The 22,744-nt window shown below is 37.8% G+C and overlaps 2 protein-coding genes and 1 long non-coding RNA gene across 3 annotated transcripts; 2 read left to right on the top strand and 1 right to left on the bottom strand.

The window, feature by feature from the left end:
* Window positions 1-862: 862 nt before the first annotated feature.
* Window positions 863-9,493, top strand: ppm1kb (protein phosphatase, Mg2+/Mn2+ dependent 1Kb). Its single transcript, XM_079336898.1, has 7 exons — window positions 863-1,011; window positions 2,522-3,057; window positions 3,222-3,322; window positions 5,697-5,862; window positions 6,232-6,376; window positions 7,166-7,300; window positions 7,566-9,493. Exons 2-7 carry the CDS (start codon window positions 2,588-2,590, stop codon window positions 7,695-7,697), a joined length of 1,149 nt encoding a protein of 382 aa, XP_079193024.1. The 5' UTR covers window positions 863-1,011; window positions 2,522-2,587; the 3' UTR covers window positions 7,698-9,493.
* Window positions 3,516-5,787, bottom strand: LOC306819559. Its single transcript, XR_013778576.1, has 2 exons — window positions 5,666-5,787; window positions 3,516-4,274 (listed from the first exon to the last, which is right to left on the bottom strand). It is a non-coding gene; the product is annotated as an uncharacterized lncRNA (long non-coding RNA).
* Window positions 9,494-11,476: 1,983 nt separating the features above from the next.
* Window positions 11,477-22,130, top strand: LOC306819479 (broad substrate specificity ATP-binding cassette transporter ABCG2-like). The gene is made up of 16 exons (XM_079336894.1): window positions 11,477-11,501; window positions 12,755-12,987; window positions 14,094-14,153; window positions 14,234-14,348; window positions 14,667-14,819; window positions 14,915-15,072; window positions 15,730-15,881; window positions 16,007-16,108; window positions 16,789-17,039; window positions 18,602-18,684; window positions 19,869-19,958; window positions 20,078-20,199; window positions 20,353-20,507; window positions 21,312-21,401; window positions 21,567-21,679; window positions 21,829-22,130. Exons 2-16 carry the CDS (start codon window positions 12,776-12,778, stop codon window positions 21,974-21,976), a joined length of 2,004 nt encoding a protein of 667 aa, XP_079193020.1. The 5' UTR covers window positions 11,477-11,501; window positions 12,755-12,775; the 3' UTR covers window positions 21,977-22,130.
* Window positions 22,131-22,744: the final 614 nt, after the last annotated feature.

Genomic DNA, 22,744 nt, shown 5'->3' with positions numbered 1-22,744 from the left:
GTGATCAGAACTTACTTTGCTGAGGTCTTCTCTAATGCTTTAACTTTTCTTCCAACAGAATTCAGGCTGTGCATGTTCAGAGAATATTTTTGACATATATTACTCAAATTCAAGCCTTACAGAGCAACTTACTGACATCTTAATTTTGCAGTCAATTTTCACATTACTCTCACAGTAATACTGTGGTGATGTCTATCTGTACCCAGGGGCTTTCGCGTGCAAGGCATATAGCATCAAGTCACTTGTAAAGAAACCTATCTGTATTGTGTGTTAGAAATCCAGATCTCCAATAATTCAGATTTGATTGACTTCATTTGTATTTATGTGTCTTATTTCACAAGTATAACCTATTTGCTTCTTTAAATAAAAAAATATCAATATCATGTCAATTGGTCTGTAGGTAACCAAGTATCTAGAACAGACGTTAAAGTTTCTTGGCTTTTACAGGAACATATAACTGCCCTAAGTCCTAAGTCAGCAAGCAGGGCAGGAAGACCCATGCCCTGCGGTCATAAATACCAAAGGGGTCAGGGACTCAAGTGACATAAAACCTAAACATTAGTGGATTGATTATCATGAATACAGAAGTTATTGCATAGTTAGTTTTTCATTGAGTGAATTATTTATCATATGTCAACCTTGTGTGGTAGAACCATGGTAGAACAGTACAAGGAGACAATATTTATGGTGTTTGGAGAAGCTAACGCCCTCATCACAGTTTTCACTAAACTGTTTCGTTTACAATCGTTCTCTGATTGGCTACGAGCACATGCTGACAAATAATTGGTTCTTGTAGTTGTCAATAACATTATTCCTCGACCAATCATCTGCGCAGTTCATGTGGGTGTAGACATTTATAACATTCTGATTGGCTCGCCGATATCACAGGCCGTGTTGTTTGATAACACTGCTGTACGGGCACGAGACGAGGACGGAGGTTGCTTCTGGAGATAAAAGCCCCATCAGAATCCCAAACATACGAATAATAACAAAAAATCCTCACCATCAAAGGTATGTTTTTTTTCTATTTGACGCACAACTTAAGATACGAGGAGGAATTTATGTGTAGTGTTGCGTAACTGCGAAATCCTTGCTAATGCCAGTTAGCTAGTCCGGTGATGTAGCTAGCTAGTCAAGGCTAATTCCGACCAAAAGTAAAAGGCGCTTAACTCTATGGACTTCTTTTTTACTAGTTTTTTTCCTAATAATAAAGGCTGTTTATTAATGTACCAGCCGAACCCATACACAGCTGTACCTCCATGCGTGTTTGCATTTCGTGTCGATTGTAAGCTCAAGCTGCTGTTGCATCATGCATGTAACGTAAACATTGATTTTATCATGAATATTAGTATCGTTTGGTTAATACACTACATTAACTCTACTGCTGTCGTTTGGTTAATACACTACATTAACTCTACTGCTATTGTCCGAGCATTGTGTATAGAAAAGCTGCACATTTACTGAGATGGTAGTTTTTCTGTGCTGTTGACATATCAGGGTGAGTTCAATCATCTGTGTGTAAACAGTAAACGCATGCTGATCAGATCAGAGGCCTATACTACGAAGCAGGATTTGAGCTTTGCGAGGTAACTTCAGGGTTAACCCCGGGTTTTCAGTCCTACGAGGGTCGATTACTTTTTACCTGGGTATATCACCACGTTAACTTATGCTGAACACCTAACCTGCTCCAGAGCAGGTTATGTTGGAGATAATGGATCAAACTTTGAAAATGTCAGCTCACTAATCAATCAGATCTTTTGATCGTGGAGCTGATGGAGAGGGGGAGGACACTTCATGTGTCCCGCATGATTTTATTTTCGCAGATTTTCCTTTTTTTGGTCCTTCCTGCATGTGTTACTGCAGCTGTGTCTCTTGGGAGCCTGTTTGTCTTAAGTTATTTATATTGTTAATATAGTTTGTAGTTTTTGTAAATGTAATGTTTGTAGACGATGACGATCTGCTGACGGCAGACGCGGTGATGGTTGTGATAGGTTAAATGACGCTAACCCCCCCCCCCCCCCCCCCCCCCCCTTTTACGTGAACACGTTGGCAACCCTGGGTCGACAGATCAGGTTGATAACAGGCATCGTAGGACTGATAATCCCGATCTCGTATGTTAGGGTTTGTCAAACCAGATAATCCAAAGAGACTCTGGATATGTTGAACTCGCTTCGTAGGATAGGCGTCAGGCCTGTTTTGGTCAGACTGAAGACGTTAGTCCCAAACATACTCGGTCTGTTGCTCTTGTGACAAATAAAAAAACATCTACTCTTATGTTTATGTTTTGCTTATTGATTGTTTGTTGTTGTTTTTTTGTCAAAGCTCTTCGGGCATTTATTTAGCACTATATAAAACAAATGTATAGCTATTATTACTCTTTGTAATAGCACATATATTTGGTTTTTAATTGAAAAAGATGCAAAATAATAATCTTTAAACAAATTGTTTTGGACCTCCCTAACAAAATGTCCTGTTATGTTTGTTGATCTGCTTCTAATCTAACAACCTCCTTTGTCTTCAGGGTTTGGACTGAAGTCCCGTCTTCCTTGGCATCAAGTGCGTTTTCAGTGTTTGTGCTGTCAGGGGGATGTCATCAGCCTGCATTGCGCGCCTGGCAAGGTGCAGTGGTTCTTATCTTGGTCGCAGTTGTCTTTTTCCGAATGCCATTTTTCAACAGCCATTCCAGCAGGATAGCAACCTCCAGTTCACAGTCTTCAGTCGAAAACTTTACAGCCCCTCAGGAAGACTGAATAGCAACACACGCTTTGATGCAGACAGCAGCGGCCGCCCCACTACTTGGGATTCATTTGGCATCTGGGACAATCGCATTGATGAGCCAATAATGCTGCCGCCCAGCATTCGCTACGGGAAGCCCATTCCCAAAGTCAGTTTATCAAAAATAGGCTGTGCCTCGCTAATCGGTCAACGCAAGGAGAATGAAGACCGCTTCCAGGTCTCCCAAATGACTGACCGCATCCTTTACATCGCGGTGTTTGATGGACATGGAGGGCCAGAAGCAGCTGACTTTTGTGAAAAATACATGGAGAAATTTATCAAGTAAGCTGTAATCACATCGTTATGCATTTTAAATATTGTTGCAGAAGAAAGATTGACTAAGCATTTAAGATTCTGCAAATATTAGATGACTGCAAAAAATGTTTTCCCATTGATATATTGACATATCAATGCTCTGATATTTTATTTCGATGTTGTTTTTTCAGGGACCTTGTGGCAGAAGAGTCCAACCTGGAGTTAGTTTTAACAAGAGCCTTCCTTGAAATCGACAAATCTTTTGCAAAGCACTTGCACTTCATCCCCAAAGGTAGGTCCTTCCATGTGACATGTGGAGAGATAAACTCTAGATTGATCAAACAGACACATGCCTATATGTAATGGATTTTCTTTGTGTGTGTGGCTTTTCTCTCTTAAACCTCGTTGACTCATTCTACTTAAGCTCTGAAGCCTTGGATTTCCCAACTGACATGACCCGAGCTCTCTTTGGTAGAGGTCTGTCATTTTACAGAAGTTACTGAATAACTGCTGAACAATTAACAGCTACAAGTAGAGCAAACACGAGAGCTTTACTGCATCCAATGCTGCATCTAAACACAAAAAGGGAACATATTAAATTAACAAAACAGAATACATGTGTAGGTAAGCAAAGCTAATGTGTGTTTTTCCATAAGGGGCTAAAGTGGTTGTTTCATATATTTTGATGAGTGTGACTTGTTTATAGTGAACACTTGCCAAACACTTTTTAAGGTGACTTTTTGTTTGTTGTTTTCTCCTCTAGTTTGTCACTGATCTGCTGATCGTTTGTCAATCTGCAGATATTTATTTTAGCATTGAAATTTAAAACAACTTAAAGGGGTCATTTTTAGCATTCCTCAAATAAGTGGATGCATTAGAAATCATTTGGGCTACGTTTGTCCCCATTGACAAGTACAAACTTTTCAAATGACCTTGTTCAAGTAGTATTATTATTATTATTATGTCTTACTATCTGTTCAAAGCTAGCATACATATTAAGTGGCCGTATATCGGTCACACTGTGTGAAATGTCCCAATATGCCTGTGTGTGTGTGTGCATGTTATCTACGGCAGCTGCTGACCCAGCTAAGAGCTGGAGGCCCTTGGCACCAATGTGGATGGCGAGAGGCTAAATTTTGAAGGAGAGTCCAGCGGGTCCTAAATCCTGGACTACTGGAAGGTTCCCGTTCTTTCTCTAACTCCTCTCTCACGTCTCTCTCTCTCCACCCTCTATTTCTTCTCTTCTGTAAAAAAAAAAAAAAAAAAAAAAAAAGTGTTTGCAAAGCTTTTTGTACGACAGTGCTTATGTTTGACAAACTGTGAGATGTGTTGTCCGTGACAGATCTAGTCCATGAGATGCAGCATGTCTACAGTTATAATCTTGGGAATTTTCAGTTAAATAAAAGTCTCTGAAGCCTATCCATTTCGAAAAGATTTTACAATTTTAAAACCAAATGTCAAGTCAACATTCCTGGGAAATTTGTCAGTGTCACGGAGCAGTAATTGTTAAACCAGAGAGTGCTCAAGGCGGTGTTCTGTTTTCTCTTAATGCAACTAAACCGTTACCATGGCTGAACAAACAAAGGATTAAAGACTGCACACAATGAACCTTCAAACACAAATATGTTCATGTGTAAACAGTTATATTTGTATTTTGTCTTTTATTTGTAAGGATAAGCCCCTTGAGGGGGTCCCAACATGAACATTTACAACATGACAAAAAAAAATTATGAAGGATTGACAACAATACAAAAGACAAGCGAACAGAAGAAATTAATAGAAATAAATAAAATACAAGACAGAAAACATACAAAATAAACAAACAAAACTCCTCTGAATTATTCTTTTAAGAGAAAAATGTTACGAGGAAAATACAAATATCAACTGACACTCTTTAGTCATTTATGTATTTAATCAAAGCTGTACCCCCATAAACAAAAGTTAATGTGTTGTGAAATATCTGCTTTGATTGGTTCAGTTAGTATCTTCAGACTGAATCTGCAGAAGACGCTGCATGTCCAAATCTTCCAAATCCTATACTTTTATTTATTTTATATCTGTTCTAGCTAAATGTCACACCACATTGGATTCAAAGTAATGCAATATTTGAATGGTTCTTGTCAGTCCCGATGTAAACCAGCATAATGTGTTTGAACACTTTTAATGTAACACAGATTTTGTATTGGACACTGGTGTTCAATATGCACGACAGAAAAAACTCTGTGCCAGAAAAAAGATTGTCATTGGCACCTCAATGCCACCTAGCGATTTGTTGATGCATTCTAAGCAACACAGACAAACGGGACAACAAGTAAACATTCTAACAATGGCAAGGGCAGCTTTGATAGGCTATGACATAGGTACTGCATAGATTAAATGCTCAAGTATAATGCAGGCTTCAGACATAACCCTTCTGAAAAAATGGAACTTACCTCTGCTGCAACAGTTTGACCTGCATGTGTGACTGCCCCATCTATTGTTTATTGTGTAATCTCTAGCTTGCTGTTAGTTCACTTTGTGACTCCCTCTCCCATTTCTGTTTTGTTTTAGTGTGTGGTTGAGAGAGTGTGAGACCCACCTTGTGGTTGTTGTGAAGAGTGACCTGTGTATGGATCTTATAAACAGCATGATCTACCTCTAATGTTTCCTTAAATGTCTCTCTCTAGTTCCCGGGGTGAACGCAGGGACCACTGCCACTGTGGCCCTTTTGAGGGATGGTATTGAGCTGGTGGTGGGCAGTGTGGGCGACAGCAGGGCCATGCTGTGCCGCAAGGGCAAGGCTCTAAAACTCACAGTTGACCACACTCCTGAGAGGAAGGATGAGAAAGAGAGGTACAGAGATGTTGACAGTTATACCATGTTTGTCTTTTCAGACAAAGCTTTAAGTGACATCAGAGTAAGATAGTGTAAGAAATGGTTTCTAAAGACAAGTCAATAAATTAAAATGCTGCATTTGTAGCTGTTTCGTCTGTTAGAAGTACTGATAATTTGTCTCTTGTTTTACTACATGTCTTTTGAGAGAACTCCTGTCTAAAATTAAGTGTTTGAGTTACTGGTATATTATGAGTGATATCATTTTTGTAATCTCCACTTGGTCTTTATGTCTGATTGTTGCTCGAGGCAGTTTTTTTCTCCATTTTGCTTATAAAATTACCTGGCATATTGCCATTGATGTCTTTCTGCATGTGCATTGTTCTCAAGGATAAAGAGGAGTGGTGGTTTTATTACCTGGAACAGTCTGGGACAACCCAACGTCAATGGGAGGTTGGCCATGACACGCAGCATTGGAGACTTTGACCTGAAGAACATGGGGGTCATTGCAGAGCCTGAGACCAAGAGAATAACGGTAGGTTTATAAAATTGGAGTCACAACTAAGGTTAATGTTTCACATGTGTTCACAAGGTGTTTCAGGCTCAAATATTCTACTTTTTACAGAATGATCAACCCATTAATGTATGCAAACACCTTCCTTAAAGCATGGGATGGCTTTAAAGCAGTATTATGAACTGGTACAAAGAAATGTAGTTTTTTGTTCTCTGTTTTTGCACCAAAAGGTTTTGTTGACCTTAATATGAATTATATTCTTAAAGGACACATATTATCCTCATTTTAAACCAGTTTAAATTAGTTTCAAAGCTGTTCAAACCATGTCTATGAAGTATCTAGTTATCAACTTCAGCCCAGCTTAGAACAGGCTATTTCTGTGTCTGTAGCTTTAAATGTAAGTGAGCTTAGGTGGCTTGGGCTTTCTTGCACTATGCCCTATTGTTTACTTTAGGAAGGCAAAAATGGAGGGTAAATCAAACATTTAGCAGTGGGAGTATCACCCACCTAGGGGAGGAGTTACTCCCCTTTGTGATGTCATAAAGGGAACATCTCCAAACGGCCTGTTTGAGCTTGCATTTTCTAAAAATTCTGAGACAGCAATAGATGGAGAGGATGAACTTTTTTCATGATAGATAGGTTTGTTGTCAGACGAGGGATACATATTAGTGTTAGAAAAGCATGTTGAAGTGTATCTTGCATAATTTGTGACCTTAAACTGTATTAAAGGAAAGATTATTATGATTATATATTAGTCTGACTTACATCTTTTCTAAAGTTTGAAGTGTGAAATGTTTTCCCGTTCTTCAGTTGCACCATGCCCATGACTCATTCCTGGCGCTGACCACAGATGGTGTCAACTTTATTATGAACAGCCAAGAGATCTGCAACATCATCAATCAGTGCCCCGACCCAAAGGAGGCAGCACAGAGAATATCGGACCAGGTAAGACTTCATTGTTCTGCTTCTGTTTTGCTTTTTTAAACTGTGTTTAAAACTAGAGAGTCGAGCAGACAATAAAACCTGTAGTTAGAAGTATGACATCATACATATAATTTTGATGGACCTCCAAGAGGGGACATTTGCATTAGAGTGTTGGAACATTATGTAACTTTAGTCTAGCCCTGCTTGGAAATGGTCTGTAGGAAGAACTTTATGTTTATCTGTCTATTTTTATGTTTCATAATTAAGGTTTTCTCCTCTCCCTCAGGCTCTTCAGTACGGCTCAGAGGACAACAGCACAATTATTGTGGTGCCTTTTGGGGCTTGGGGAAAACATGAAAATTCAGACTCAAGTTTCTCCTTCAGCAGAAATTTTGTGTCCAGTGGTCGCTGGGCATAGTCAGCAGGACAGTAGATGTAAATGTGAAGGTCCATGACTTGTTTTATGTGTGCAATATAAATGAACAACAGTGCCCCTGTGAAAACATTATAAAGAGCGTGGTTTGCCCAGAAGAGCGTGGTTTGTCCAGACATTGATACCTAAGAGTTCTAACATGATATTTGCCCCACTTTTTGGATTAAGGGGCAGTAAATTCATAATGTGCACAAAACAAAAAACAATCTCTATTATAAGGCAATCAACTAGAACGCTAGTGTCCTTGCAGGTTCTAAAAGCTGAGAAGTGTTTGAATGGTAGTCAGGGATTTATGACATGCAAAAGTTCACTCTGCATATACAGTATGTAGCTTGCTCTACATTAGCTAAGATTTTAAAAGCTTCCTGACTGTCAGACATTGATCATAGATATATTTTTTATCTATTCAGTTAAAAATGTACAAGTTTGCACATTAAACTTGGAGAAGTTGTATTTTCAGAAAGGGGGGGAAAAAAAAAAAAAAGGTGCAGATGGAATTTACCAGCCGTCTGATGCCTGCAATCTTGACTTTGTTCGGACCTTTATACAGATTTAACAGTTGGACTACAAGCAAAGAACAACATGGGGAAAACGCATAAAGTGAACTGTAATTGTCAATTGATTGGAATCAATGGACTGCTTCTATGACAATGCAAAATATACTTAAATGTTAATTGTATGCCAAGACGTGAAGCAGCTGTAATTTGAGTATGGTGATCAAAGAAGTAAATGGCTCTTAATGACTCTTTGGAGTTTTTGCCGAGACTTACTGTTTGATTACCACTGAAAACTTTTCATGTCCTATGCACAATCCTTATGGTTGAACAAAATCATTTATGTTCTGTCTCTTTTAAATGTGTGGTTGGAGTTGCCTGGTCTGTTTCAGCGTCTAAGGTTGAGATTTTGTAGTTATTCACGTCTGTTTCAAGTTAAATAATTCTCATGCTTGTATTTAAGTGTTAATATCTGTATTTAGCAAAAACTGATCGTGTTAGGGCACTAACAAGTGTCCAGGGTACACAAATGTACAGTTTATTTTTTTGTAAATAATTCTATTTATGTACATCTGTAAAACAGTCTAGGTTGCATTTACTGTAAAACTGGTCTAAAGAGAATCTCTTATCATAATTTCTCATTCATGCAGGAACTTGCTTTCGTGTTTGTATGCTGCATCATTTTGACTGTACCTTGGCTACAATCAGTAATTCCTAATTTAAACTCCTGATGTGCCACTCCAAAAGAGCAAAGTGTATTTAATACAACAGCAGAGAACTGTTCAGCAAAGAGCCATGGATGACGATGTGAATGTTTGCTTGAGTGCCCTCCATAATAAAACCGTACACACTCAGAAAGGTACAGTAAAGGAGTTATTCAGTTGTGTGGATTTTCCTGGATGACATGTCAGTTGATTAATTTCCTGTTTCTGGTAGACAGAAAGTATCCATCTTTGAGTTGAAGATTTTGAAGTTACATAAATACAACACTTAATATTTAGTAGTATTGTTCCGTTGTGTAAGCATCTGTTTTATCAACATGTATGTTGGTTTGTGAAAACAAATTTCCTCTAATGCATGTCAAATGAAACCTTGTTTTATTTTTAAGAAATGTTATTTAAATGTCTTCCTCTGTTCACAGCCTGTTTTGGTTCATGTATACATTTTCATTTCCTTCCAAATATAACTATCAAGCTGTGGGGCTGGATCTGGGTATTTAACAGCAACCTGTCAATACTGTGTTGTTGAATGACTTGTGACACCTCAATAAAGGTAAAAATAAACCAACGTACCTGTAGGTATCAATTTAAAGGGTTGGATGTTTCAAAATGTGAATATTTTGTATTCTGTTCACCCAATTGGCGACATGGGAAACATTAAACAGAATTCACTTGAATTGCACAAATATTTGTAATCATAAAAATGGCCTGAACACTGATTCAGTGATGACCAGTCAGCTTTACTGACAACAGCAACACCGTTCAAGACTAAGCAAATAATTAGCAAGTTTGCATTATTTGGAAATTTAATATTTGTTTCTGATATACCTGCTACCAAACAAACATCTAAATGTATCAGTAGGTAGTTTAAATTCAAAAGTTGGTAACCAAACTTGCTTTGCTAGCTCTTGATATTTGTAAAATAAATAAATATCAGATGCTTATTATTTCTACTTTTTGTCTTTTAATAAAATGAACAATCATTAGCCACTAAATTAGCTTGCTAATAACTGTACTTCGCCACCTGCGTTGCTAGGCCACATATAATAAGGGTGTTTTATCAGATATTTGGCCAATCTGGGAATAAATTCCTTACCAATAGATTTCTTCATAAAGGTGTCTTATAACACAAAAAAACATTTAATTCCAACTCCCATAGGAAAATCCGTGAGAGCAGCTCAAAGTCGGGGTACCTGGAATAGTACTTTATTGTACTATATACTTGTTGGTGAACATTTGAAAATGTTAACCTTTGCTTTTGGTAGCGTGTGAGGGGTCAAACTAGGGGTTCTTTAGGATTCTGAATCCATTGCAAACATTTGTTTTCAAAAAAATCTATTCCTTGGTGGAGAAATGGCCACGCCCACTTTTACATGTAAATTTACAATAGCTCTATATGTTGATTTTAATATCTCGAATACTAGTTAAAAAATATACTGCACCACATTGCTTAATGTATTAGGGGTCCAGGTCTGAGTTTTCGTCACACTCTACTGTTCTTAAAGTGGGGATTGGGACCCCTGGTTAATTATGTTTCTACTTTTTGTCTTTTAATAAAATGAACAATCATTAGCCACTAAATTAGCTTGCTAATAACTGTACTTCGCCACCTGCGTTGCTAGGCCACATATAATAATAGGAAAATGCTAATTGTACCAACATTCACTTAACTTTGACCTAAGGACCATGGCCATATTTTTCTTCTAGTAGTCCTAACTTGTGTTACAGCTTAGTGAACCGTGGATAGAGTAACAGGGCAGCCATTTATTTACATGCATTTTGGAAAGTAAATTCTTTGACAAATGCTCACTGTAATCCATCTCAGTCTTCATTAGCCTGCTGATTTACCGTAATTCAACTCATTACATTTTGCTGCATGTATGCAAGTATTGTAGTGAAACAATATAGAAATATTATGTTAAAATACGTGCAAGTAAGGCTACCTTGATTGAAGTATGGGGATCAATTGCAACTATCTGCACCTACTTAAGTGTTTCATGCTTCTTTAGACTCTACACCACTACATTTCAGAGGTATTGTATATTTACTTTTTTCCCACTTACATTATTTTATCTTTATATTTACTTTGCAAAGTCAATTTTTCACATAAAAGGTTAATCATCAATCATTTTAATTACGTAATATAACAGACTTAAAGAATGTGATTTTCTGCAGTTAGTATTCTGGTGCTTTAAAGTTTATTTTTGATGCCAAACTGAATTACTTTTCCTTTTCATTAAATGGAAGTTAGCATAAAATATTTGATTATTACATATTATTATTATTATTATTATTCAGATTTACCTGGGAACTAGTGTTACAGCTGTATAAACAAACTTCTTCATCTCAGTCATTCCTATCTTTGCAAGCAGCATGTTAAGGGTTAAATCATAGTGAACCTTGGTTTGATCCCAGCTGAGTGTGCGGGTGGATGGTGAGGCACCTGTCCCTTCTGTCATGAGCTGATGTTAGTCAGCCTTCTCAGTCTCTCTGCTCTGTCAGTCTGCAGCAGCACTGCTCCTGAAGGCTGCAGCAGGTCTCCGACACAGAAGAATCTGTCACCGTCTAACAGCCCGGTAAGTCCCACAACACAACCTTTCTTTACTATTTACTTCTTTCTTTAAATTGGTGCTTTACAAGACGGGGTTTGTCTGATTGAAGATGGACGCCTGGACTTACTGGACAACCGACACATTTTTTAGACTTTTATAGCTGTTAATCTTCAATGGCATAGATGAGAATGAAGCTATATGAGAATGAGTGGTCTAACCAGTACTGAACAAAACACTGAATGTAGGTGTGTTTTTTGTCTGGATAAGCAAAAAAAGAATGAGCTATGCTTGCATTTACTGTATTTTAGTTTCTAAAGATTATTCAGTGTGAAACTTACTCAAAATATTAGGTGATCTTAAAGAAACTTAATACTAATTGTTTATATATTTCTCAACGATACAAAAAAGTTGTGTTGTCAAACATGCAAGCCACAAAATTGTATGTAATATTAAAGAAGTAAAAGTCAGAGATTCCTAAAAACCAACACATTCAGGCAAGGAAAACAGAGAAGTCAATAAAACCTGGAGAGTATTAATGAGACCCGAGAATTACCAGGAGGTAAATTGAGATGGATGACGGTATAGAAGAACTTGGAAGTCAATTAACATTTGTGACCAGACCACAACAACTTATTAAGTTCTTAAAATATGTGTTTTATCTCTGGTTAAATATTCTGATCAACCAATTCTGTTTGTGTTGTTGGTGTCAGTATGTGTCTGTGAGATGATGATGCTCAGTTTCTTTTTGTCAATTTGTAGTACAATATAGAAACTTATACAAAAAGAACATCTACAGTACATAATTTACAACAATTTAATATGGTTGTTAAATATTCAGTTTAATTACATTTGTGACAAACTATTACATAGGATTCCACTTTTTCAAATTCCTTTATATTCTTATTAAATGTACAAAATATTTCAGTTGTCGTTTTCTTAGATTTTTGAATAATAACATTTTGAATGTTATGTCCCACCTTGCATAAAACATTTCTATTTTCTCTTTAAGTTTTACCAGAAACATGACTTTATAAGCGCAGGGGTCTATGTTACTTGTCCTCAACACACAGAAGACATGTGAAGATCTATCTATTTTGATGTCTGAACTTGCTTATAACTCATAAGGCATTTGATGGGATAAAAAAAGCTTTCTTGTTTTTTTTTCTATATGGTTGGTGTTTTATGTAATACAATTAAAAGTATTTTTTTTTATCAGATATTTGTGTTTTTCATGCAAAATACCCGGCCAAACACTCCTTATTTCTGCCTTTTGACAGGGTATCTAGTTACATTGGAGGATGGAGAGAGTAGGTCATATCAACATTGCAATGATAGAAGATGTCGACACCAACGGGATGGCAGGGTCAAAGGTTGTCATGGCCATGGACCAGAACAGGCAGCCGATTGGCTCCACCGTGAGCTTCCACAACATCCATTATCAAGTGCAGCTAAAGAGCGGCTCCCTCTGCAAAAGAAAAACTAGTCCAAGAAAAATCCTGGTTGATCTCAAGTCAGTCCTACAAAAAACCATTTGTTTTGTATCTATGTCAGCGGAATATGTCTGTTTATTTATCTGCACTTATTCTTTTTTAGTATTAAGACGTGTTTTTAAAGCAGGCAGGCACAGACAAGTACAACATGAATACTGATAATTTATAGGTTTTTGACTTCCTTTACTCACTGTTTACTTTAAAAGCTATTCTATTGCCAATTTCATTTACATTTTAAAGCAAACTATGTTCTTAAAGAATAAGGGAAAGAAAAATGTAATGAATCGGATGATTTTCTGAACATTTTTCTGTTCATGAAGACATTAAAAAATTATATATATATATACACACACGCAAACATTTATCTCTGTTTAAAATTGTATTGCGTTAATCCTTTGATATCCTTAATACCAGCATTTATGTGACTAGAGAGCAATGATGCTTCATGCCTCGTCATTATGGGTCATTATATCTGAATACAAAGCAGAACAATAGTGAATAGACGCTTACATTGTTTTTTTTTCTGTTGGCATTAAATACATCTGACATTTCCCATGGAAGAATGAATCAATTCACACAACTGTTGGAACCTTTTCCAGCCCAAGTGTTAATTATAGGACATTAAGCATGGTTTCTTGCATATAATCTCTCTGATGCACTACAGCGCAGTCTGCCAGAGAAACGAATTAAACACAATCACGTGATCCACTGCCAGGCTTTTATTCAGTCTATTAATTCCTTTTTATATCACTGACTCTCTGGTTGCTTTTGTGAAACTATTCTCTGTGAAGTCAAAGGATTTGGTTTTGAAATTTTAAACACCAAAGTATAGTTTTTGCCTTGTGTGTGTGCGGCTTTTTAGAAGCACTTTCGAAAGTGCAAACATTTTAATCATCTTTATTTCATTTGAAGTAAAGAAGAAAAAAAGTAATCTGAGCTTTATTACCTGAAGGACCTAGTCTGAGCCAATCCTGGCTTTACATAAGAAAAGGGTTAGCAATAAAAGGATTTGAAAAATTAGCTAGGAGGTGAATGCAAAAGATTTATATTCACCCCCATCTTAGTCTGTAAATACATGTAACTATGTTAAACTGTTGACAGAGAGTTGAATGTTATAATCTTGCAGTGGGATCATGAAACCCGGCCTAAATGCTATTCTTGGACCTACTGGAAGCGGGAAATCTTCGTGAGTATCAAACTGATCTCTCACAGCATTCACCTGCATTTTTTCGTGATGTGTAAAGCATTGGCTTCGTGTGTTCATAGTTTTTTGGATATTCTGGCTGCAAGGAAGGATCCTTCAGGCCTCTCAGGAGAAGTACTCATTGACGGAGCACCACAGCCTCCGAACTTCAAATGCCTCTCTGGCTACGTGGTTCAGGTACATTTTAATCGCTTCAATAAATCTGTGTGCGTGATCAAATGTTTCCACTACTTGTAGTGCATGGAATAGAGGCTGCAGATTTGATATTGGCAGATTTTTTACAACCTACAAAACAGATTTTACACTACACAACCAGCAAATAGTGTGCACTGTTTGCTTTCACGTAGAGTCTCGTTTTATTCCTTGCACATTGAAAGAATTGATAAAAGCAGATATCAATACAGATTTTGTTGCTTTACGTGTCAAAAAAAACATTTAGCTCACTGTCTTTGGTGTTTCCAACCTTGGATCCTGTGCTCTCGTCTTCTGTCTCAGGATGATGTTGTCATGGGCACCCTGACTGTGAGGGAGAATCTGCGTTTCTCTGCAGCACTTCGTTTGCCAAGCTCAGTGCCTCAGAGTGAGAAGGAGGCTCGGGTCAATCACCTCATCCAAGAGCTGGGGCTCACCAAGGTGGCTGACTGCAAGGTAAATATACACACAGGTATATTTCAGCACTCACCAGGTGAGCCTCAAGTTTCAGGTGAGTGGATGTACTGATGATCAGGGTGTTTTCTCCACAGGTGGGCACACAGATGACACGGGGAATCTCTGGCGGAGAGAGGAAGAGGACAAACATCGGTATGGAGCTCATTATTGATCCTTCAGTTCTCTTTCTGGATGAACCGACGACAGGATTAGATGCCAGCACTGCAAACTCTGTCCTGCTCTTACTGAAAAGGTATGTAAAAAGCCTCTAATCCATTTCTCTGGTTTAATGATGAATTATAATAGATACAGTATATAGATCAATCTATAGTGGCTATAGAAAAATGTCTTTTGCTTTTTGGGGTGTTTAATTTTATCACATCTTTGAATATATATTTTTTCAGCTAAAACATGCTTACACACTTCAAAATTGTAACTTTATTTGGAAATAGAAATTGCTATTTTTTCATGTCTAAAGATCAATGTGAAACAGACAAAAGCAGAGTGGTTTGGCAAAGTCATTCTACCTCTGTTTGCTGCCATCAGGAGTGCTAACGTTAACGTTAAGGCGTTAGGGGGGGAGATGGTGGTGATGTGTAACGACATTGATTAGCAGCGCTGTACATGTTGCAGTCTGTGTCTGTGTGTTTCTGTAAGTAAAGCTCGTGTTGTGTGGTCATGTTTGTCTCTAACTTCTGCAACACCGTGACGCAATGTGAAATCACACACTGGGACGCCAATATAACGCCGTTTGTGATGCAACCTGCAAGTACAAAGGCGTAATGTCGGCGGAGCTTCATTATGCTGTTACTGTGGAGTTGCAATCTGAAAAGGGATTCTGTCAGACATCAGCTTTATTGTTTTTTTTTCTGTTATTATATTTGTTTGTACTCTTTTGTCTTTTTGTCAGAATGGCCGGTCATGGAAGAACCATAATAATGTCCATACACCAACCTCGATATTCCATCTACAGGCTGTTTGACACTCTGACTCTGCTGGTTAGTGGTAAAATGGTTTACCATGGACCTGCGCCAAACGCTTTGGACTACTTTGCCAACATCGGTGACTGTCTCACAACTTATAATTATTATTAGCTCACTAAGCATAACTGGCAAAACTATAGAAAACAGAAAAGTAACATTTTAATTTATCACTTTCACGTATGAATTATTGTGCCTTTGTTCCAGGCTTCCCCTGTGAGCCCCACAACAACCCAGCTGACTTCTTTCTGGATGTTATTAATGGAGACTCAACAGCTACAACCATGACCAAAATTCTTGGGTCTGGAGGTAACATAGTTTATGGAATATTCAATCAAAACTACTGTCAAGATAATAAAAAAGAAAAGTAGACCTTTTGCATCAAACTATTGCCTTTTAATTAAATTGCTCATTGGGAGCTGAACAGTGTGCTCTTTCTCTTTTTTCTGCAGTTAGTACCTTTTCTTGTCCTGCACCTGTATGCTAATGCCTGGATGTTGGCTCACTGGCTGTCTCTTTTTGAAGACGTTTTAGCCGCACATTTCTGCCTTGATGACAGGGTGGATTTAAACATAGTTATAGCAATGCTCCTCAAGTAAATAATAGTGTGTAGTTATTGTTACTGTATTACATTTATTTACACTTTCAACAGACACAAACAACCACCTTCTAGTTCCTTTTTCTAACCTGTTGCTTTGTAAGTTTTCTTGGGACCAAGCTTAACAATAACAACAATACCACACTGATAACCTTAAAACACAAATCAGGTAGTATAACTATTATCAACAACAGCAACTTCTACAAGTGTAAATACAGGTAAAAGAGATAAACACAAACCAACCAAAACAAGGACTACTTACTTAAAAAAAGTCCATAGTGTTCAATGTTGTGAATCAAATAAATTAATGGTTTACAGGATGATTAGTGTGGACTGTTGGCATATTTTTTTGATATACAACTGTTGTTTTTCCTCCTATGTGAATGCCAAGATTTGGACTTTGAGGAGCGCGGCAGCTCTCGACAGAGCATCGAGGAGCGCTTGGTGGAAGAGTTCAGGAACAGCAGCTACTTCAGTGATGCAAAAGCTGAGCTGGAGCGCATTGTGCAGGATAAGGAGTGTACTTTATGCCCGAAATCACGCACCATTACCTACACCAGCTCTTTCTGCCACCAGCTACACTGGGTGCTCAAGAGAACCTTCCAGAACCTCATGTTGAGCCCACAAATATCTGTTGCCCAGGTAATACTTTAAAAATACTGACCGTAAGCACATGATGCATTACATTACAGGTATCTCTTTTCTCAATAGCAATGGTCGACAGGGAAGAAGTCACCTTTTATTATTTGCATGCTGCAGGGATGAAAGCATCCCATATGACGAGAATTAAATGAGGATGTTAGTACCACTCTCATGCACAGTTCAATAGTAGTGCAGAAGGAAATAGCTTGTTTGTTTAACAAAAGGACAAACCTTGTTGGCGTTTTTAAGCATTCATTTATCCATACTTATTTCTGCAGTAACTGGAAGTATTAAAAGAAAGTAATCACTGTTATATTTTTAATTATTCAAGCCTGTTTGGCGCAGCTCCAAAAGAACAAAATGTAATTTAAAACAGACTCTTAAAAAAAGCAATACTTAAATTAAATGAGTCCCTTATTTCATAGTTTAAATGAAACCAAATCAAAGTCAATATTAGAAAAGAATTTCGAACGCCTCAGTTTCCTCTTTTTTAAAGGTTTTAAACAAAACGTAGGATCACTTTTACTCTGTTCAAACTCTCCCAGCAGTGAAAAGAGCCAAAGTTACTCAGTGCCATTGCTGTAATCATCATGAACATGATGCACAGACAGTACTTTGGAGAGGTCAAGACTTAATGCTCTCATTAGTCACCCCATGGCGGCAAAATGCCGTCAGAAGTCTCCTCACTTTAAGAATTATTAACAGCTAATTGGCCCCAAATAAGTCAGAATAATCCTACAAGAGGGGCTCTGGGAGACGTGGGCTCACTAATCAGCTTTGGTGACTGTTGTGACCCCACTCTTGACTCTTTGGGCCAGGATCTGAACTGATATCATATCTAGCCAAAGCCCCCTGGCCCTGGTCCGGGACTCATCACATGATGGCGTCATGACCTATCACTCCACTACCCCGCTTTCACATGAGGGGCTGTGGGGAATGAGGTGAAAAAGGCTCAACCGTATTAACTTATCCCTTCACCCTGGGAACCGCTTAGTCCTGTCATAATCTGTCAATTGTTAGGATTAAAACTTGTGTCCCTTTCGCTTTTCTCACTCTTTTCTTATCATCTTCCCCCACCAGCCGTTCTGCCTGTTCAGTCTAAAAGGCCTCCATGGAGGAGGAGCAGGGCATCCACTTGACCATTGATCCCCAGAAAGATTGGCTTTTTTTCCCTTAAAGAGGGCCCTACACCTTTTTTCATTTCAATACTTCCAGAGACTTTATTGCAATCCACACTGCAATAAATTAGAATAACTGTGGTACAGAATTAATGACCTGATCGCACATTTACAGCAAATAGTTAAACCTTTGTTTACGTATAAGGTCTAAAGGTCAACAATCTGAAAGATGCTGGTCAGACAATGATCTTGTTTAAACTAAAATCCTGACAGATTTGACCAGGTATAAGCTAATACAGGCATATTTATACCACAATCCTCTAACTAATGATATTAAATTATACTATACTGCCACCTTTATGTATTCAATTATTTGTTAACAGGGAACCTTTGGAAAACACTAACTATATTTTGAATCTGATGTTTCATGTTTGGTCTGTGCAGGTGGGAGTCCACATTTTCCTTGGCCTCGTTGTAGGAGCCATTTTCTTCGGCGTTAAAGATGATCAGAGTGGTATCCAGAACAGGTGGGAGATGCACATAACATCATAAAATGTCTGTATTTGACAGCACCTTACAGGGGCACCAACTTACTATATTTCCCACATACAGCCCACATATATGAGCCTATGTCCAGAAATGCACTGTGGGGCGGAGGGTAGGCTAAATGCTGAATAATTTAAAGTAAATTCTTGCCTTCCTGATCTGTATGTTGGTTACAAAGTGCTCACAGACAGATTATTTAGACCATTAATGTGAATCAATCATATTATATGGCTATACAATGTATTCATTATTACAACACGCTTCCTAATGACTGTTAAGGATTTACAAGTTTGATGCAAAAAAAGTGTGATAAGTAGAGCTAGTGGCGCATGGCTAATCCTCTTACAAATATTCTGTTGGGCACAACCTGGTACTTACAAGCCCAGTGCAGCACTCAAAAGTCTTAAATGGTTTCCCTCTGTTCTCCCTGTGCATGGTTGAGTGAAGTATAAGGACCTAATGTCATTATATTCATGGTCAATGCATAAGCAGTACGGCAGAAACCAATGTACAGGACTTAAATGTCTCAAGTTATTTACAGCTCCCTTTGTTTCTTTGGGTTCAGGGCTATAGTGGAGTCAGACACTTTTAAGTCCCTGTATGGAGCACAGGATATTAGGTACCATAATCTATGTCATTTTGACTGTTCAGTTAACTCTTTGTTAGCACCAGACTGTCAAATACTGTCCCTTAATTTTAAAAATGTGATTAAATTTTTCAAGTACTTGTATTACAATTTTTAATTGTAGGTTCTTGTAAACCACAGGTTCTCAACTGATGGGTCAGGACCCAAAAGTGAGTCACGGGTCACGTCTGAAAAAATGGTGTCAAAAAGTCTCTGAAGCATTTTTTTTTGTTTAACATGTTTGTGTTCTGTCAAGTTTTGGACCCTTTGAGGTCCAAACTCGGTGGTTGTAAAATATCAGAAATATCAAACATCAAGCAGAATACTGACCTTTCCTGCTGTTTTATGTTAACCCTCAAGGACATGTCATTCATAAAAACATTTAGAAGCAAATTGTGTTGATGGTCTGGTTTATTTTTTTCCCCTCTCTCTAATAAATACAGAAAAACCAGCATCCTAAAGTTTATGGAAAACGTGATGTACAAATGTTGCAATTAAAGTCAGAGAGACTCAAGGATCCAGTTTTGTTTCTTCTTACAGGATGGGCGCCCTCTTCTTCATCACCACCAACCAGTGTTTCAGCACAGTGTCAGCAGCCGAGCTCTTTATTATTGAGAGGAAACTGTTTCTGTGAGTAAGCACACAGGACACTGACATCACTAAAACATCAATCTGGATAATTCATCATATATTGGAATAAGTGGTTACAGCTAGAATGGCTTTTTTGTTTTTGGGTTTTCTTGTGACAGGCATGAGTACATCAGTGGTTACTACAGGGTGTCTGTCTACTTCCTGTCTAAGATCCTGTCTGACGTCACTCTGCGCACCATCACCTCTGTCATCTTCAGCTGCATTGTTTACTTTTTAATTGGTACAACTAAAAACACAATAAACATATTGATCAATCAGTTAATAGCTTTAACTGCAACTTTATCGATATTAAATCTCAATTTACAACGTGTCCTTGTGTGTGTGTGTGTGTGTGTGTGTGTGTGTGTGTGTGTGTGTGTAAATGTCCCCTCAGGGCTTAAATCCTCCACATCAGCCTTCCTCGTCTTCACGCTGACAGTGACACTGGTGGCGTACACAGCCACTGCCATGACCATGGCCATCTCAGCTGATCAGAGTGTCGTAGCTCTTGCTAACATCTTCATGACCATCACCTTCGTCTTCATGATGGTGAGAGACGCCACCAGTGGAAATTCAGAGAAAATCTAAAACTGCATAAAAAAGTGATTGTACGTGACTGTGACGTTTTGGTTACTTTTTCTCTTTTTATGACTTTTTTTCCAGATGGTTTAGTTAAATTTGCTGGTCTGGCAGAGAAAAGTATCTCGTTAGACACAAAAGTAAACACATGAGTCAACTTAAATGAAAAAATGTCTCATCATTAGTCTAATCGTTTCTGATGTGTTCAATATAAACAACTGAGGGCGCCAGATAGCTTAGGGGTAATGTCGGGCCCTCCTATGTACGAAAACTAAAGTCCTCCTCAACTCTTTCTTCTCAACATTTCTCTCTCCTTAGCTGTCCTACCTGATAAAAGCAAAAAGACCCATCAAATATAAATACTTAAAGAACTGAACATAATTGCAAGTGTTGTCAATAAACTTATCAGCTTCATCCTTTCTTCCAAGCACAATACCGCTTCAAACTATTAATGAAAAACAAAGAAAACCAAAAAAAAAAAAGGTTTCAAGTTTTATTAACAATATAAGACATACTTGAACAAATGCGAATTACATATATTTAAGATGCACCTTTGTTAAAAGAACCGGATGCTGTGTGTTAAAATCTCACTGTGACAACGTTTTTGACAAATTGAGAACCTGATGACATTAATATATTCTCTTTTTAATTTGCATGGTTCATGTACACGTAGTTAATGTTCAAACTTATTCACATGAATTTGCTGTGATCTAGAAATATTAGCTGTGATTAAGAGTCAATGGATTCTGTTTGTCTTGTCTGTTTTTACAATAGATTTTTTCAGGTCTTCTTGTGAACCTACCCAGCATCATGGACTGGCTGGCTTGGCTGAAGTACCTCAGCATTCCTCGATATGGTCTCGCAGTAAGTCAATTATAAAGAAAGATTTTGAAAGAATTGAAGTTGAATTACAGAGCTATCTCTCTCAGAGGAGTGTGAACCAAGTACACAGTTTTTTAGACTCGAACCCAGACTACACCATTGACATTGTTTTGCTCAGCATACATTAAAGATGTTGTCTGTGCTCAGGCCTTAAAGATCAACGAGTTTGTTGACTTGAAGTTCTGCGAGGAATCTGTGATCCGAAACACAACCTTCATGATTACAGAGACAAACTGCAGCACGAGCACAGCTGGGTTGACGTGAGTAGATTTGAACTTTGTATGAGCAATGGTTGTGATTTTCAAGTCTCACAATGAAATAGAAGATTTTACATTTAGAAGTAGGGTTGACTTTATTGAGTAGCATACATGTTGATAGTTGATCAGTTAAACCATTTTTGTGATTGCAGATGTTCAGGAGAGCAGTATCTGGACTACCTGGGAATAGAGTACACCACCTGGGGACTGTGGGAAAACCATGTGGCTTTGATTATTATGACGTTTATATTCCTTATCATCGCCTATCTCAAACTCCGCTACATCAAGAAATTCTCCTAAATATTTTATTTTGCATTCAGGCCAAGCAATTGGACTACATGTTTGTGTTTGATGTGACGACCTCAGTCTTTTCTGACTGATCTGCCGATTTCTTACTGCACCACATTGCCAATTCTCCATTCTGATTGAACAATTGAACATTTTTCTATAGTAATCCTTTCAAGGTCTTCTGCATGTATGACCCACATGCTGTGCATAATCCCTTAAATGTTTGTGTATGAAGTATGGTGTTAACGCCAAGAGGCAGATAGCTTAGCTTAGCATGATGGCTTGAAGCAGCTGAAGGAGCTAACCTGGCTCTGACAATAATAAATGAAAAGAAAGTAAAATTTAAAAAAAATATGGACCAGTTCTAAAGCTCACTAATGTCTTGCTTTGTTTTACCTTTATAGAAACAGACTAATAATGGTTGGTATTAGAGACCTAATGGCAAACAACCTTTTCTACCTGCCTTTGTTCCCCTTGTCAACCTTAAAGTGATCAAAAAAAGTCTGAAAAGGCAATTTTCCTTGTGTTTGTAAAAATGATACTCAAACAATCGTCAATAGATTTGATTGGAAAGGTTGTGTTTGGCTAGTTTTATGATCCTTAATGTTCATATCTGACTAAGAAAAGGACTGTCAATAATTTAGTTGTCAATATGAAACTACAGATTAAAGCAGGTAAAACAAATATATAATACATAAGTCATATTATGGATCTTATCACATCACTAATAAGATGGAAGGCCCTTTTTTTCTCAAAATGTCGACCACTTTCTTTTAGTGT

Source organism: Symphodus melops (genome assembly GCF_947650265.1).
Source record: "Symphodus melops genome assembly, chromosome: 2".
Lineage (NCBI taxonomy): Eukaryota > Metazoa > Chordata > Actinopteri > Labriformes > Labridae > Symphodus > Symphodus melops.
This window is presented reverse-complemented; position numbering and strand designations above follow the sequence as displayed.